Below are 17627 nucleotides of genomic sequence, written 5' to 3' on the forward strand. Positions count from 1 at the left end.
AGCAACTTTGCTCTGTTCTTGCATAATTACATAACAAATTCTGTTTGACATCAGAAATTACAACTGGATCTGTGTTCTATTAAATATAAATGGTGTGGACTGCATAGGTAATGGAGCTCTGTGGTTCCCACCTAGGCTTGCTGCACATTTTCTGTGCTGTCTTCTTCCTTTCTTTGGTTACTGTTCTATTGTCTCATCTGCTTTTTTTCTTCAAAATTGTTGTTGGAAGGGAGCCACCTACTAAGCAACCAAAGGAAGGTATTGATGAAAGTAATATGGTGGACTCCCAGAAGTGTTTTCATACAGCTTCCCTTCCCTCAGTCACATGTAAGATTTTTTGAATACTGCACTTACTTATTTCCCACTGGGCTTCATCTGGGGTTTCTCCCCACTTAATCTTTTCTTTCAAAGCATTTTATATTTATAGGGCATAGACACAAAAACTCTGTCAGTCTGAAGGCTGCACCAAACTTTGCACAACTGTATTAAGAGATGGGGTAAGATCTGAAGTAGGTAGAACCACTTTTATTTTTAAAATTTTTATTTATTGCCTTTATTTTGAAACATTTTTCCTAATAGCAAAACTCCCCCCCCCCCAAAAGTTGCAATTTTTTTTCTGCATTAGTAGAGGGCAGTGTAGACTTATTTCAGTTTCTTCTATGGTTGAAAAAAGATGCAGGTTTTTTTTCCATCAGTGGGGGTGGGGGAGAGAAATGGCAGTGACACTTTTTGTAGCATCATAAAAAAAATGTATCAATATGCTTCTCTTGTTATTTCCATAAGGAAAATACAAAGAAGTATCCTTGGGAACTGTCAAAAGAGTAGCACATCTGGAAAGGATTGGGTGAAAGTTGAAAGATGCAATGTAGGAAGGCTGGAGGAAAGTGGGCAAGTGAGAACTTTGGAAGCGGAATTATTGGGCAGGAGTTTGGAGAAGCAGCACAAGGAGGATAAAGGGGAACAGGGAACAGGCAAGGAAGCAGTAGAGTGGTAGAAAGATAGGGAGAAGTACGGGAAAGCAGATAGTGAAAAAAGAACATAGGCAAGCTCAGGGAAGGACAGGCAGTGAAAAGTATGTCAATAAATGGAGGGAGAAGTGGTGGGTTATGAAGGTACTGCAATCCAAGAACATGATGGTTGTGTGTTGTCCATGGACCACAGTTTTTTGTACTCCTACCTTAGGATTACCAATATTGCTCTCATATGCATGTCTATCTAGTTAAAATAAAAATCACCAGCTATTTTTTAACACAATTCTAATGGTTTGGATAGCATGCTATGCCCAAACAAATAAGCCATATGATGATGTATCATGATGGTCTTGTTTGCATAAAATGCTAAGAGAATGGCTGAGTTTCGACATTGCACTGAACCACAGATTACTCCTTCCCTTGTTGTGCAAACCCAACCTATTAGTATGTAGGCTAATTATGAGTTAAAAGTTGGTCCTAGATGGTCAAGATTTCTAAGGAAGCTGGTGGTTTGTCTGATGGGAGAATGAGCAAATCAAATTGAAGTCCTGGCCTGCAAAGATTGTCGTAGGCTATGTTTTTCAAAAGCCATCTAATTGTGATGGAATGGCATGGGACTGGAAGGGGGGTAAAGAACATGATCTCATCTCCAGAGCAACGCCCTGGAGATAAGAGGCGAAAGCTGATGCACCCCTATCATTGCAGGAGATAGTGAATTCCTGTTCCTGGGAACTAGCCGGCAGTCTGAGATGATTTCTGTAAACAAGCACTAGCTAATAAACCTTGCTGATTGAACCTACATGGTCTCCAGAAGTTCCTTGGGCTAGGCCTGACACTAATTCAGATATTAATTCAGAACCAGTTTTGCCAGTTTTGAGTGTGAGACACTAAATTTTAAAATTATCTTTCCAAGTCTACTTTGAAATCTAGTCTTCAGATTTTGAGTTTGTACCTTTCAATGAACATTCCTAAAAAGGATATCCGAGAGGTTACGCCTCAGTATGTCAAAAGATTATGTTTTCCCTGCAGATAGACTTTGTAGTTTCTGCCATTTCCATTTGAAAGGGCCACATGGCAGAAGATGGTTAAGGCTGAAATCTGTGACTACAGAAAACTGTTGCTATTGCCAGGGCTAGTAATGTATAATGTAGCTTCTCTGTTGGTAATTCAAGTATCCACTACCAGTGCAGAGCCTATGAAATCAGAGACTTCATCAAGAAGCTCTGACCCTTTGCAAAACAATTAAACCTTGCAGAATCTGTGCTACTAAACCTTTTCTCCGAAGTTCATAAACTCATAGAATTCAAGCTGCCCATTTAAGTCAAGTTCAGTAACCAGAAGAACAGAGTCAGTAGTGGAATTGTTGTTCCAGAACAGGATTTTTTGAAGTGGTGGACTACTTTTGGGATCTGGAGTGAACAATACCCAGACATACTTGTCCTAAAAACCCACAGTGTCTATATACTTGTAATGGTTTCCCCTAAAACATCCTGATAATTATAATTAGCAGGAACTCTGAAAGTTCTCCATTAAAGAATGTTATCCTCTCCTCCCAAAGTAAGTTCCAGAAGAAAGAGAATGTTAAACTATAATTTAACTACAACCTGCCACCAGTGGGCTACTTGGAGGATGAGCTGTCTAACTGTTGATGAATTCTAATCTCTATCAGCCCTGGGCAGAATTGTCAACTAACTGGGATACAGATTTCCCTAGCTTAAATTATTTGGGATCATTAGACTATCTGAGAGAATAGGGCTATGAAAGGTGTTATTCTGAATGTTTAAAAAACATAAGCATCAACTGATTGCACTTGGAAATAATAGCTGCAGGAAAAGAGACATTAGCCAAATGTTTGCATCTCTTTGATTTTATTTCACTTGCTTTGCAGCAAAGATGTATAACAGTACTGAGCACTCGTGGGACAGCAGCCATTCTCAAAAAATCATACAGAGGCAAGTAAATATATACAAATTTAGACAACTTAGGTTGACCAGCTGTTTACAATGTCTAGCTAAAAAAGTTCCTGTGACACTGAAGAAGCAAAACTCTGCTGTTTGGATGTGAAGAATTCCAGTGTCCCACAAAGCCTGAAAGGAAAACCCTGCAGGAGTCAAAAATTCTCCAGTAGCACCTAACCACAGCATAGACCTGCCCTGGCAACATCTTTTTTGTGATGTGTTGCCATCAAGTTGCTTTCATCTCACCCATCTGCCCCTGAGGCAGCCTTAAATCATGCTTAGCTGTTCTGATTTTAAAACATTTCCCCCCTTAAATTGGCCACTACCAAGGTAAGTCCAAGGTGCGAAAAATCTGACATGCTTGCCAATTATTCTGTGAGTGGCACACCCAGGTGATGAGGAGGGGGTAGAACTAAACAAGAACTTCCAAGAACTGCTGAGGTCATTTATTCCTAGCCTCTTGCATGGTATATATACTATTAGTTCACTACACTAATAGCAATCACATAGTTGCATTTTCTGTTTCCTTCCTGCTAAGCTTCTTCAGGTTGCTTTCTTTCACACTGATCTTCCTTGGCCCATTGTTTGCATGTGACAAAACTGACCTCACCTTCCCCCTAATGCCCCCCCCCCAAGCAGGCTCTTGATAACATGACATCTGCAGAAATTACACGAGACACAAACTTTTCCTAGTTAGAGGACCACACTTACCTGTTGAGTGGTATGATGGGGGAACCACACTGTAAAGAAATGTGGGATGGAGCTAAGACAAAAACTAAGTTCTATTTGATTTCATATCATAATTAAAGTTAATTAAATATAATTCATATGATTCCAGACATGTATTTAATAATTCTTCCTTTCTGGCACATTAAGATTTATAATTTGGTAACAACTTTTGGAAGTTTCTTTGGACCCACACGATACCTTGAGGTCTCAGGTTGTGAGCTTCTGGATTATGCTATTCTTTGCAGGAAAAAGCCTCGTGCCTGCTTTGGGGTCACCCATGCACCACTTGTATCGAAGTGTATTAGAGAAAAACACAGGTTTGTCTCCCAGGAGATGAGTTCCTCACAGGTCACATAGGAATTCTATCGCTCAGGGTGATTCTCCTCTCATCTTCAATGCCCCTGCCTGCTTGCAACAAACTCGTGAAGCTGCTCGGCCAGCAGCTGGATCAAATGAAAGTCTTCCCCTTAATCAGCTGAAGTAAGACTTCTTTGCTGAGCTAGCAGTTCATTTCAGATACTTTTTGGTTATTGGCGAGGTAAAAATGGCTCTGCTGAACAGCGAATGGTTCCGTTATCAGGGAGGCACTGAAGAGAGTTAATGAAGCACCTTGCTGAGCAGGTGGCTCTTATCCTGATGCTACAGACACCTCCATACAGATTTGTCACCCGCACACTGTTTTATTAGCTTCCTCTGAAATACTCACTGGAACAGGAAAAAACATGCTGTGTATATATATCACAAACCCCCCCCCCCGGTAATGGAATCATGGATGTTGCAAACTGGTTTGGGGGCCACTGAAGATGGAGGTAATCCATAGTTCTGAATAAACCAGTGGCCAAGAGCTTTCCCCATCCATTTAGTTTCAACCCGATTTTCCTCTTCCATTCTCATTCATCACCCCATTCTTATTCTTTCTCCTCCTACTCTCTTTTTCAACCAGGTTTCCACTTATCTCCATTACATACATACATACACACACACACATGCATGCACACACACACTCTGGGCTCACATTTCCTGTTCCTCACACTACAATCTGCAAAATATGATTTACCGTTGTATAAAGCTGGGGGGGGGGTGTTGTATGTTAAAGTAATGGAGAGGGATTGCAGTATAATCAAATTACATGCTTTCAGACAGCAAACACTCAGAGAAACAATGGGAAGGCATGGGAAGGATAAAATTATGTTATACAACACAATCTAACCTATATGGGTGCCTGCTATCTTGGACTGAATTAAGATACAGCTGCCAACCCTGTGGGCTTCTATATAGAGAAAGGGAAAGGGAAGGAGTATTGCAATCCTTTTAGTCAATTCTCATATTTACTTGTGCAGCAACGAGATTTAGTTGCAACTTTCTTCTCCGACACAGCAATCTCTTAATTCCTGCTCACTGAAATCCATCTGGAATCTTTTGTTGATCTGAATTTAGAATTACTAGAATTTGAACCTCACAATTTTATAATTTCAGTTCCCCAATCTTCTAAAATCTGCAGATTGAACTATTTGCTGCACTTGTCACAAATCCAGTTGCAAGAAGCATATTCTTGCACTCCTATCTTCAGTAAAACTGGTTTGCTTTTTTAAAATGTGATTTAGACATGCTGTAAAAACAAAGAAGATTGCGTTAAGTGCATTACACTAGAATTATTATAAGCAGCAGCTGAAATAGTGCTTTAGGTGCCAGTTTCAGGACCCTGAAAAATGTGGCAAATTGTTAGTATTCATATTTGTTATTAGATTGGGTACTATTTAACTTTCCCCTCAAATGCCAAAATTTCCTTTACTGTTTTTAAACGTGTGGATTTGGTAACCATATAAGACGTGCAATAAGTAACAACCCAGATCCTTTGATTTTAAAACACATTTATTATGTGTATCAAAAGTGTATGTTGTACGTGTGTGTGTTTACAACAGCAGCAGAAGGAATGGTATTCTTGAACATAAAACACATATAACTCTCCAAACCATTTTCCTATTCAAACTGTACTTTTATTTTACTATCATTGGGTTCCCAAATAAATGTTAAACTCGGTAGAAACTAGGAACAAGGGAGAGTTTGGGTACAACTGAAAAGTGAGCAATGTTTAAGCACCATTACTCCCATTGCCAACATAATGCTTAAAATCACACATTCTTATGCCTTGGAAGTTAAAATGGCTCATGTGGTTCTCTCTCACTGGCTTTGTTTATAATATGTATTTCATCTTCATACTGTTAGTAAAACCAGAAATAAGCAAAAAAAGCTGTACTTTAAATTGATCCATTGCTCAGCCTTGGCATACAGTATATGAAAACAACTCTGAATGTTAAGCATAACAAAATATGTCTGTGGAGTCCTTGAGGTTCTCTGAGCTTGGTTCTTTTCTTGCAAACGTTTCATTACCCAGCTAGGTAACATCTTCAGTGCTAAAATGGGATGAGGTTTGCTCTCTATTTATCTGCTTTAGAGAGCAAACCTCATCCCATTTTAGCACTGAAGATGTTACCTAGCCGGGCAATGAAACATTTGCAAGAAAAGAACCAAGCTCAGAGAACCCCAAGGACTCCACAGTTCAACCCTGAGCTACACATATTCACTTCCATTGCCAAAATATGTCTGTCATAAATCAATGTGCCACTAGGTGGTGGTACAACATTTGCTTGTGGTAGGTTTTTATTCTTTTATGCAGATGCTTAAAAAAAAGGTTTGAATGTGCCACACACATTTATCCCGGAGTCGGCAAGATGGCCTGCAAGTCCCTCTAACTTTTAAATTGTATAAATCCATGCACACAGTTGTTCACCACAGTATATCTCTCTCCTTAAGGCATGCTTCCTAATCAACGTATTAATCCAGTCATTCATTTGCGTCTTTCTCATTCGTGTCCTCAAGCAGAATAGAGACCCATGAGCTAAAAAGCCAAATGCCACCTTTGATTAAGGGGGTCAAATCTCAAATACCTAATTTGCCATAAACTAAATAGCATCTTTAGTGGTTTGTTTTAGATTTAAGACACTTAACAGATTTTCTCTCTCTGTCCCCCCCAATTACTCTTCTTTCTTGGGGGATGGGGAAAGACCAAAATAATGAGACACACTTTCAAGTTAAAAAGAAAATAACATCAGAAATGAATTATTTCTTGATGAAAAATCATATATTTTCATTACTGTAATTAAAAGCTGTTGCATTACTAAAAGGATTCAGAGAATGAAAATTTGGATTAGTACCATATTAAAAAATCCCAGTCAAACACGGTATGCCTATAGCAACAGGGAGGCTCAAAAGCAGGGAAAATATTGGCAAAGTGGCTTCTTCAAAATCTGTCAGTAAAAAAAAGGAAGAACAAACTAGAAAAAACATTTTTATTTAAAAGTCAGCATGTCACCACAATTAACTTTATACACTGAGGGGTATTTATATCCGCTCTGGCCCTAGTAAAGGACAAAGAAGAAGAAAAGGCACGAGAGAGGGCAGACCGGGTGGTGGTAGAAGTTGTTTCTCCCTTGGCCAAGTCTGGATAATGCAACAAAGTTGATTGAATTGAACAGCCCAAGACCCCATGGCCAAACTGGACTGCTGCTCCCTTAGCAACTTCTAAGCAACACATATGGTTCTTTTAACTGTAACAGCTTTCACTTGCTATTTCCATTGTTTTGACATAAAATCAAGAGAACTGGTTGCCTTCCTTCCAACAGTCTGTCTGCAGGATGGGAGAGATCCATCTCACGCCCAGTCCTGAAGATGCCTCTACTGCTGTAGCTTCGGGGCTCCCCTTTGCTGGCTGTAGATGTTTTCATTTCAATCCTTTCAGTGAGGTGAGTTCGCTGTGTAATCTCTTTCAATACTGAGTGGATGTTTGGCCCCTCCGTTTCCCAGCACAAGCATGTTCATTTAGTTGGACTATATGCAGCAGAAACTGGTCATGTAGGAGTTAAAGTTCAGCTCCTAATATGAAATGGTGCCTGTATTGTAAAAAAACATATTATAAAAAAGAAAGGCACAAAGGCCAAGTTAAGTAAATACAAACATGATACAAAATGATGCTTCAAGCAGGTATTGTTGTAGTGTAGAGCTACACTAGGCCAGCAGCTTTTTCTTGCACATTGTATTCCTTGTTCTTGGTCAGCTTCCAGCTGATGAAAGATAATAGCAGAATGCCAATAATTTTGTAGCCAACCTGGAGGCCTAAGTACCTGCCGAGAGACAGAGGGAGAGAAAGAGAGAGAGAGGGATAATTTATTTTGAAATGAAACCAATCAAATTTATAGGGATGCAATAATATGACTTAGTTGAGTGACTACTGAGAAAAAATGAGTGGTTTCCAAAACATCTTAAACTAAACAATGCTGAATTTGAAACAACCTGTTTTGAACTCAGAACAGTGCAAAGCAAATGTTTCACTCTTGAAACTGGCTCTTTCAATTGTTTTTAAGTGTTTCAAAATGCTGTTTTAAGCTCTGAACACTTCCAAAATGATCTAAGTCAGTTATGAATGCAGAAATACGAACTTCAGGAATTTTTAGGTTTCTATAAAAATGTAAATTCCAGATCTGGGTGTGAGTTTTGATCTTGTCAAGAAAAGGAACATTAGAAGGGGGAGAAGCTCCTCTTTCAGGGATAAGAAAATAGTTTCCCTCCGATAGGTTTCCCAAAAGTGATATAATATTTCTTTTGGAGAATAAAAATGAGGTGGAGATAAATAGTAATTTTTCAATCATTTTATGATCTGGAATGTAACTCCTGGCTGGTATTAACAAATCTTCCAGGCTCAAGCTGTGCTGAGCTTGCAGATAACTCTTAGCCATATGATTTTTTTAAAAAGAGAAAGGATTAAGGTCATAAGATAACAACAATAGCTTACAAGTGAGGAGTTCATAGTTACTTAGTGAAGCATTTCCTATCATGGCAGATAGGGTTAGTATATGATTCAGTGTGCCCAAATGTTCTTTGCTGTCTGTAAGTCATAAGATGTGCAAGCCAAGTTCATGATTTTCTAAAAGGCAGGAATATGCTTGCCCCAGACTGGTTTGCTTTTCAGTCTCATTTTAAGACAAAACTTCTTCCTTCCTTGAATCCATATAGCACTCTTCCCAACCACCAAGTGTATGGGGCTCTATCTTCCACTATGCACAAATTGGCACTGCTAGATGTGTTGGAACTGCAAGCCCTAAATCTCTGACAGTTTATGTCCTATCTGGAGGCAGCAAGTTGGAGAAGTCTTCTCCGGATGGCTCTGACTGAAGTTCCTACATCCTAGGTAGTTGTGGAACTGTGCACAGCTATTTCTTCTCTTATCAGTTAGCCCTGGTAACTGCTCTGTTCTAGGAAGGGAAGTCACCTCCACCTCCCAGTTGTTCTTTGGGAGGAGGAATGAGGGAACAAGCTGAAAATCAGGGTCTTGGCTGAGGTTGTACTCTATGTATACTTAATTCACTCCCATGGCTGGAATGCTAGGAAATATCTGAGACTCCTTCTGAGGCGAATCTCCTGAGGCACCAACAGAACAGCCACTGGAGAATGTGGTAAGAGATGCCAAAGGGCCATTGCCAAGACTTCCTGTGCTGCTGATTAAAGTCTCAAGGCTTTACCAATTCTGGGGTTGCTGGAGGCTTGTTTGGTGGGATGGATTCAGTGAAGGAAAGCCCAAGACATCTGCATCCCAATAAGGAAACTGTGCTAATGTGTTAGCAGTCAAACATGTATTCTTAACTTCACCTAGCCAGGGGCAGGCATGAGTCAAGGGCAGAAAGTGTATATGTCCCTGCTCTTAAGGCAGATTTCATGGAACAGATTACTAAGGATTTCCTGGCAAGATGCATTCCATCTCTTCTGATCTATTTGTGCTAGTCAAACTCTTCTTGAGGTCCTTCTTTAAAATGTGTGCTTGCAAGGGCTGTGTCCTGTAGGAGCTTGCTTCTCATGATGATGGCAGGAAGGATCAAGGGGAGGGAGCCTTCATCCTCCAAATTAAACCTTTGGGAGTCTTCTTTCCCAGCTTCCGTAAAGGGCCTGTCCTGGAAATAATTTCTCTTCCCCTTCAAGAGGTGAATAGCCACAGCTAATTAACTGTCATAATGCACAGAACGTTCTTCTAGCCTTCAATATACAAACATTTCCACAAAAAACAATTTATTTCAAAGTCATGCAAGGGGGAGGGATGGTCTTCTCTCATTTTATTCAATAAACCTGTCAGACATTTTGAGCTCAGGGAAAGTGATTATCTAAAGTCACCCAGTGAACTCTAACTTCAAGTAGGAACTTGAATGTAGATCTCTGTAGACCCAGTCAAATATGCTACCAATTGCACTACAATGGCAGTTCATATATTTCCCTTGAAGCCTGTGACAAAGGTGCTTAAAAATAAGTGAAAAAGATGGTATCTTTAAAAAGGCACCAGCCTTTTGGACTAGGATGGGGGTCCTTTCTGAGGAGAGAGATAAGGAGCTTGTGCTTACAGAAGAGGCATGATGGCAAAAGTTCTGAGAAAGTGGGATGGGGGAATTCCTGGGTGTTCCCATCCTCCTCAAAAGCCAAGTCAAAACAAGTCTTCTCAAAAGATTGTCTCAAAAAAAAAAAAGTCCTAAGCAGTTGTAAAGGACTGCCAAGACACACAAGGCTCCAGGAGCTCAAATAATTCAGTCTCCCCCAAACAACTGAGATAACTGCATCAAAGTCTTTTAAGGGAGAAAAGTGAAACAAAGCTGCATTATGAGCAGAAGGTTTTCCTCCTGCTGCTTTAAGCTTTGCAATTATTAATTTTACTTCTACTTTGCATAGCTTAAAAGTGATTTTAGTGCAGCAGACTTACACTCTGATTGCTAAGCACAATACTGTACAGAAAATATTGGGCAAATTACTCTGTCAGATTAATGTACACTGCAAGATTGTTATGAGCTTATGATGGAATTAATAGGAATAATAATAATAATAATAATAATAATAATAATTATTATTATTATTATTATTCAATAGGTGGACAAAATGCCAAATCCAGTCTAAACATCTGGCTGACTGTGCAACCAACAATAGCAACATCTGCCTATCCCAGGTACTTGGGAATGACTGGATAGGGGAATAAAATGCTAAATCAAGTCTAAACATCTGGCTGACATTAATAAATTAATAATAATTTATTAATGGATACTTGCATTTCTTGGAGGGCCCAATAAATACTGGTTTCATGATATGATTTATAGAAGGCAAGCAATCCATTAGTTCTATCTATCTACCACAGATAAGAAAAGCCCTCGTCTAATTCACACAGAGAACTGGCATTATTCCCATCTCATGAATGAGAAGGGTTACCTGCTGCGGAAGAAGCTATTGTTATAGTAATGGCAGGATCCACTCTTATTGTTGCAGTCTTTCTTCCACCATATGCAGGAGGAGTCAATGAGGATGCCAAAGAGGGTAGGAGCTGGCAACCAGGCTTGGAAAGAAAAAAGAAAAGGAAAATCTAGTATTTCACACTCCAGGCAAACAACATGTTACACAGTTTTTACATTCACAAACACCCAAAGGGCCAAGTCTGATTAAGACCTTTTATCTCTCAGTTTATCTCTTCCAAGAAAAAAAAAAAAATCAAGGTATCATCTGAACCAAGATTGGATCCAGATTACAATTAATTTAATGTAGCAGTTCATATTACATTTTCAAGCATATGAAAGATCACACTTTTTTATGTCTTCCTCTATTTTGATTTGAAATTACAGTAAAATGAAACAGTAAAATTTTCCCCAAATCCAGTAGCAAAATGTAAATTACACTGCATATCCAGTTGAATATTTGGAAGGATAATGGGACATAAATCCCTCTACTTTCTTTTTTTATCTGACCCCCACCCCTACCCCACTACACTTTCCTGATGCTTGAATGAGGATGCAATGTCCTGCATTCTAGAGATCCTGGGAAATGTACTCTTCCCCAAGTATAAGAATTTAGAAAGCTAGAAAAACTACATTTTTCAGAATTCCTAACACTTTCTTCCACTATCCCTCAGAAACCTGTTATTGACAGTGCTGTTGAATTAATTAAGGTACATGGCATTTCATTTGTATTGAAATTGAGCATTGTGGAATAGAAAATTCATGTTAAAGTCAGATAACTACTGTATGACACAGTTGAAGAAGGACAACATGATAATAGTTCAGACCATTTTCTAAATTGGTGCTGGCTGTCACCTTTAAAGCCCTACATGATATAGGATCTACTTATATGAGGGACTGTCCATCTCCTACAGTTTCAGCCCACTCTGTAAGATCTGACAGAGTTGGCTCACTCCTGGTCCTATTGATCAAGCAATGTCTTCCAACAGGACCCAGGAGGTGGGCCTTCTCTGTTGTAGAATCTGCCCTCTGGAACTGCATCCCCCTAGATATTTGCATGACTCCACCTTACCAGTCTTTAAAATAGCAATAAAAATGTGACTCTTCACCAAGGCCTTGGATTAGGGTGATCAGGGAACATTTTGTCTGTTTTTATTTCTGCTGGTGGGGTAGAGAATTGGTTGCTGTTCCTTTGGGATGACACTGGGTTTTATTTTTGATTTTATTGTTCACATATGGAACTGGGCAGCCTAGAAATTTGATAAGTAAGTAAGTAAATAAACAAGGGAAAGATGAAAACATGACCTCCCTCTTCCCCAAAGCAGACGGCAAGTAGTCCATTGCATACGTGGGCAAAAGAAAGAAGTGGAAAAGGATTTGAATACTGAATTGCAGAATCATATGATTGGAAGGGACTTGGAGGTCTTCTAGAATAACTCTCTGCCCAAGGCAGGAATCCTCAGACTATTCCAGACAAATGGCTCTCCAACCTTTGTTTGAAAGCCTCCTGTCAGGTTCAGCCCAAGAATCACATGAGAGAGTCCGGAAATCAGCTCAGCTTCTTTATTAGCTTGCACCTAATAGACAGAATCTCGCCAGACTAACTCTAATTCCCCAACAGGAGCAACTATAACCATCAAGCCCTCATGGAGGGGCCAGTCTCTTCCTCCTTACTTTCACACAGTCCAGCTGGGGGCTGAGGAGATGCTTGGAATGTCACTCCCCCTCCCTGTAACCTTGAAGCTCCATACCAGGATCCTCCCCACTCCAGTGATGGAGGACCCATGGCTCCAGGAGGCAGGTGGTTCCACTGTTTAATTGCTCTCATGAATAAGGCATATGCTTGAACTATTCTAGGAGTTGAATAGTTCAAGCATATGCCCTATTCATGAGTTGAAATTCTTTTTTATGGATTAAAACTTTTCTATAATAATATTTTTTCTATAATAAACTTTCCTTTAATAAAAATTACCTATCAGGAACTTTTGGAATCTTCTGAGCTTGCCTGAGTCCAGTCCTACCTGCCAGCTGACAATTACAAATTTTAACAACATTATTTGCATACGTTAAGAACAAACTGATCTAGCGGTTCTTCTTTTGGGACTGATGCATAAACAGTTGGAAAAAGTCATAGAACTTTGTTTTTGTACATGATAACTGCAATGAGATTATTGTATGCACAAATATGGAAAGATTTGGCATTACCCACAATGGAGGAATGGTTGGTGAAAATGATGGAACTTGCTGAGATGGCTAAACTGACTTCTTTGATTAGAGAAAAGACAATACCTACATTTATTGCTGACTGGAAACCCTTTATTGACTTTTTGTGTGAAACAGAAAAAAATGAACTTATGATTTATGATTTTGATGACTAAACAGAAATAGATTATAGAAAGAAGAGGGGTATATTGTAACCACAGAGTAAGAGGTAAAGTTATAATTGTACTTATAACTGCTACAAAGGAAATCGGAAGCTACTTCTTTGTATCTTTTTTCTTTCTTTTCTATTTTTCTTTACTTTCTTTTTCCTTTCTAGCACTTCTCTTTGATTTCTTTTTCTTTCTTTTCTTTTTCTTATTTTATATTACTTTGTGTTGGTTTTTATATTCTTCTTAAAAATTATTAATATATATATATACAGTATATATATGAAACGTGAAACTTATTGAAATATGAAGAATGATGGATTTAAGATTATCTGCACCCAATTTAAAACCCTGGGAGGAAGACATGTGTACGTACAACTTTGCATACAATTAGGTTTTTTATCAATATTATGGAAAGTCCGATCAGTATGATTTTGTGTGATCAAAATTTAATTTGTGGCTTAAAACTTGAGTTTATCATAACATCCATTTTTCAATTTTTGTTTTATTTTTTCTTTTTTTTCTTTCTTAAAACTTTTGTGTTTAGCTAATTTATTCCCTTTTATTGGTAGATTAAAGGCAATTAAAACATTAAAAAAAGAAACCTTATCAAGCTAAGTGCAGTATGTACAGTACATCTAGCCAATGCATCCCTGAGTCGTCTTCTCTATTCAGAACATACTGTCTTCAATAAGTCCTTTGGCTCCTTTCTTACCAATCCTAACTCCATATTTGGCCACAGCATTACATTTAGCATAGCAAAGGAAAGGAGAAATTACTTAAGAATGGCCTTGGTAACTGTTGTCCTTGGTAGAAACAATTAGATGTGTGTGAGATGGGGGCTGTGGGTGGGATATGTTGCTGGTCTCCAACTCTTATCATCCTGACTGCTGAGCTAGACAATTGTATTTAATTAATTAAATTTATAAGGCTGCCCAACCCTACAATGACTCTGATTGTATCCGAAGGATAGTACAGACCAACAACATTTGGAGAATGACAGGTCCCCATTCTGAACTAAATGTCATATCTTAAAACAAGAACGTGGAATTTCTGCCCTCTATCACATTGTAGTTCTACTCATCCCTGTTCACTGTGGCTGATTTCCTAACACTAGACACAGTTCAATCATGGAATAAATTATCCAGAGAACTCTCTTTCACTAGCCAGCCATCTGTCTGGAATGCTTTAATTTGGATGCCTGCACTGCATAGAGGGTTGAAATTAATGGCCTAAATGGACCCTTGCAATTTCATGAGTCTATGGAACCCAAAAACATCTGGTGGCAGAAGTTCCTGAATTCTCATTTTTAAAAAAATTCTCCTTGGAAAAAGGGCAGATATAACTCCTGTAGTATTTTTCCCTTTTTTAAAACCTTAGTTCATCTTACCTGGAATGACAATGTGAACTATACACTCCTGATAAATACCTTCAAATACAGTTATTGAGTATTACCAACATCCTTTGCATGTTTACTCAAAAGTAAATCCCCACTATGTTCAGGGTGTGTTATTGCTTTATAAATATCTTTAGGATTGCAGACTCAGGCTGACACTCACCTAGTAATCTCATCAATAGGAACTGGACTCCAATAGCAAAAGACTTCTCATCATAGGACACCACTCTGTTTAGAATCAAAATAAAGTATATAAGAAAGCAAGATATGGGGATCAATGACTTGTTCCTGCTCTGGGAAATGCTAAGAAACTTGATGATGATAGTGAATGGATGTGGATGGCCATAGTGGATTAGTTACATAAAAAGAGGGTTAAAACTGAAAAAGGTCTATAAAGATGTAAAGCAGAAACTTTTTGGTGGTAGCACTCCATAAATTCTATACTTTGCATAATGAGACCACGTGAAACCTAATCTGTCTTACTTTTATATGGCGTTAAAAAAGTCTTCCTCCACTTGGGTGTTCTATTGATGTTAAACTTCCATTCCAGGATACTCAGCAACGGTTATACTGACTGAGGAATTCTGGAAGTTGGTCCAAACATCAGTAGAACACTCAGATTGGGAAAGGCTTATTAACACAAGCTTTTAGGATTTCTTTTATTTTACTCCGTGTTGCTATGCTACAGTTGATATATGTGTTTATTACAGAAGAAATGTAATTCCACTAAAATAGAAATAGACAGCATGTGGCTTTCCAGGTGTTGTTGAACTCCAAATTCCTAGCCATGATGGATAATAGTCAGGAATAATTGCAATTACAGCATAATATCATCAACTATACATATAAAAGCCAATGATGCCTGCAAATTACAGATGTATTGCATGGGACCATCCACTATGGCCCTAGCCCCTCTTACCGTAATACCATCATGTAGAGAGGGTTGTGAGATAGGCAGGCAATCAATGCAGCAAATGAGATGATGAATATAACAGGCAGCAACAGATGGGCACAGCTAACAGGGCAAGATCCAGTCTTTGCTGAGGATTGTCCATTCTTGGTGGAGATACAGGAGCAATTTGTGTAGATCTAGTTGAAAGAGCACAGAAGGGAAATCAATCTTAGGACATCAGTTCACTTCAAGATGGGACCACTGCTTAATAGCAGAGCATATGTTTTGAAATCAGAAGTTCCCAGGTTCAATCCCTGGCCTTTCTAGTTAAACGGAGAGGTACCAAATGTTGAGAAAACCTCTGCCTTAAATGCCCAACTGGTCAGAATATACAACATTGAGATGAGCAAATAGTTTAATACAGTATAAATCAGGTCCTAGTGGTTCATGGCTTAATTTCTTCATGACCAAGGTAGATTCACTATTTGACTGCAGGAATTGTGGGAAAATGTTTGAGGGAAAAAGGACAGCATGGAATTCTGTTGTAGTACTACTCTAATATTACAGACATTGTATGCATCACATTTAAAATTATATATTGATATTGCATTTGTGGTCCAGTATCCTGAAAGTTTAGAGCAGGAATTAATAAATTAAATACAATCACACAAGTAGATAAATAAATTAAAAAGCACAGTGCTGATACTGCATCTTAAACATTTAACCTTGACCACAAAAAGCAATTCTAAATGTAAACTAGGGCTTCTAAAACTAACTTAGATTTTGATTTCTGCACCTCTTGAAGTACATGTGAAAATCCAATGGTAAAGAGCAGGTATTATAAGAAGGTTGTTTAGCACACCAACACACAATCTGTGGTCTCAGGCCTGTAACAATCAAATGTTATATACTGTAATTTTTAATGTGAGAGAAGGGAGAAATGATTAAATACATGGACAGTAAACTTATTTACAATATTTAATTTACTGATCTGATGCTAAATTTTAATTTAAACAACAAAATAATTTTTGTTCTGGCCTGACCCATTTTTTGAGGGGAGTGTCAAAAACTCCTCAAAATTTAAGTGTATCTTCTGGCCTGAAAACAATTGTGCACTCCTGTTTCAGAGTGACATTATGAAGTGTGATGATATATTAAAGATATGGATTCTTCTTTAAAAAGTTGGACAGGGCTCATCTTGAACCTGGGAGACAATAAAAACCTAGTTTTGTCTTCTTAAGCCACTTTATATGCTATTGGATCACTGATATTTATTCTGAATGGCAGTATTTCTTCAAATTCTTTTTCCTAAGAAGTATCTTTTTTTAATGAAAATACTCAGAATTAAAACTGGGATTCTCTGCATGGAAAGCACATGTTCTGAGACTTAGCAATGAATCATGCTCTAAACACTATCAGCAAACAAGAAAGCACCTGAAGCTCATGTAGAATGTATGGCATATTGGCTTCCTTACCTACAAGTGATTTGGCCATACTCCCATCCTATCTACACATTAGATACTATATGTTACATAGATTTGAACCCCATAAGCAACCCAGTAGAGCCCCTATGCATCCTTAAGCTCTTACAATTCCAGAAGTTGAAGAATTAGAGAAGAAACCAGTACAGCCAGCATGACAGGGAGAGAGGTACTCTACACCATCATCTCCACAGACTGGATGGAAGAGATCCTTTGAGCAGGAGCACTGATGGTTACATGGATCCTGTTCTGGGGAACTTGATGTACTGCCAGAAAAAGGAGACAAAATAATATGAAATCAGAATGAGTGAAATATGTTTTCTTGAGTGCGCTGGTGATTCCCAGCCTGTTATTTTTGGGTTCTTGCCATCTTGAACCTTGGCCTATTGCCTTCTGAAGGTATCGCTGATGTTTTTCAGTTAAATCATTTACAATTATTACACATGCAAACATGCAAACACATGCAGATAATTTGGGTAGAAATGCATTTGATGCCTGAAATAATCTATCTGATATAA

General features: G+C 38.5%; 1 protein-coding gene across 1 annotated transcript in view; it reads right to left on the reverse strand.

The window, feature by feature from the left end:
- Positions 1 to 5512: 5512 nt before the first annotated feature.
- The window catches only part of SLCO2A1 (solute carrier organic anion transporter family member 2A1), a 69814-nt gene continuing 57699 nt past the window's right edge, over positions 5513 to 17627 (reverse strand). Inside the window, exons 10-14 of the mRNA XM_088131814.1 lie at positions 17219 to 17375; positions 15656 to 15825; positions 14900 to 14964; positions 10952 to 11075; positions 5513 to 7839 (exon numbers count right to left, since the gene is read on the reverse strand). Of these exons, the coding sequence (XP_087987940.1) occupies positions 7719 to 7839; positions 10952 to 11075; positions 14900 to 14964; positions 15656 to 15825; positions 17219 to 17375 (637 nt within the window). The 3' untranslated portion in view covers positions 5513 to 7718. The remainder of the gene's footprint in view (positions 7840 to 10951; positions 11076 to 14899; positions 14965 to 15655; positions 15826 to 17218; positions 17376 to 17627) is intronic.

Source organism: Python bivittatus, unplaced genomic scaffold (genome assembly GCF_059951505.1).
Source record: "Python bivittatus isolate LINGU-HERP-01145 unplaced genomic scaffold, Pbiv_v1 ctg000980_np1212, whole genome shotgun sequence".
Taxonomy (NCBI): domain Eukaryota; kingdom Metazoa; phylum Chordata; class Lepidosauria; order Squamata; family Pythonidae; genus Python; species Python bivittatus.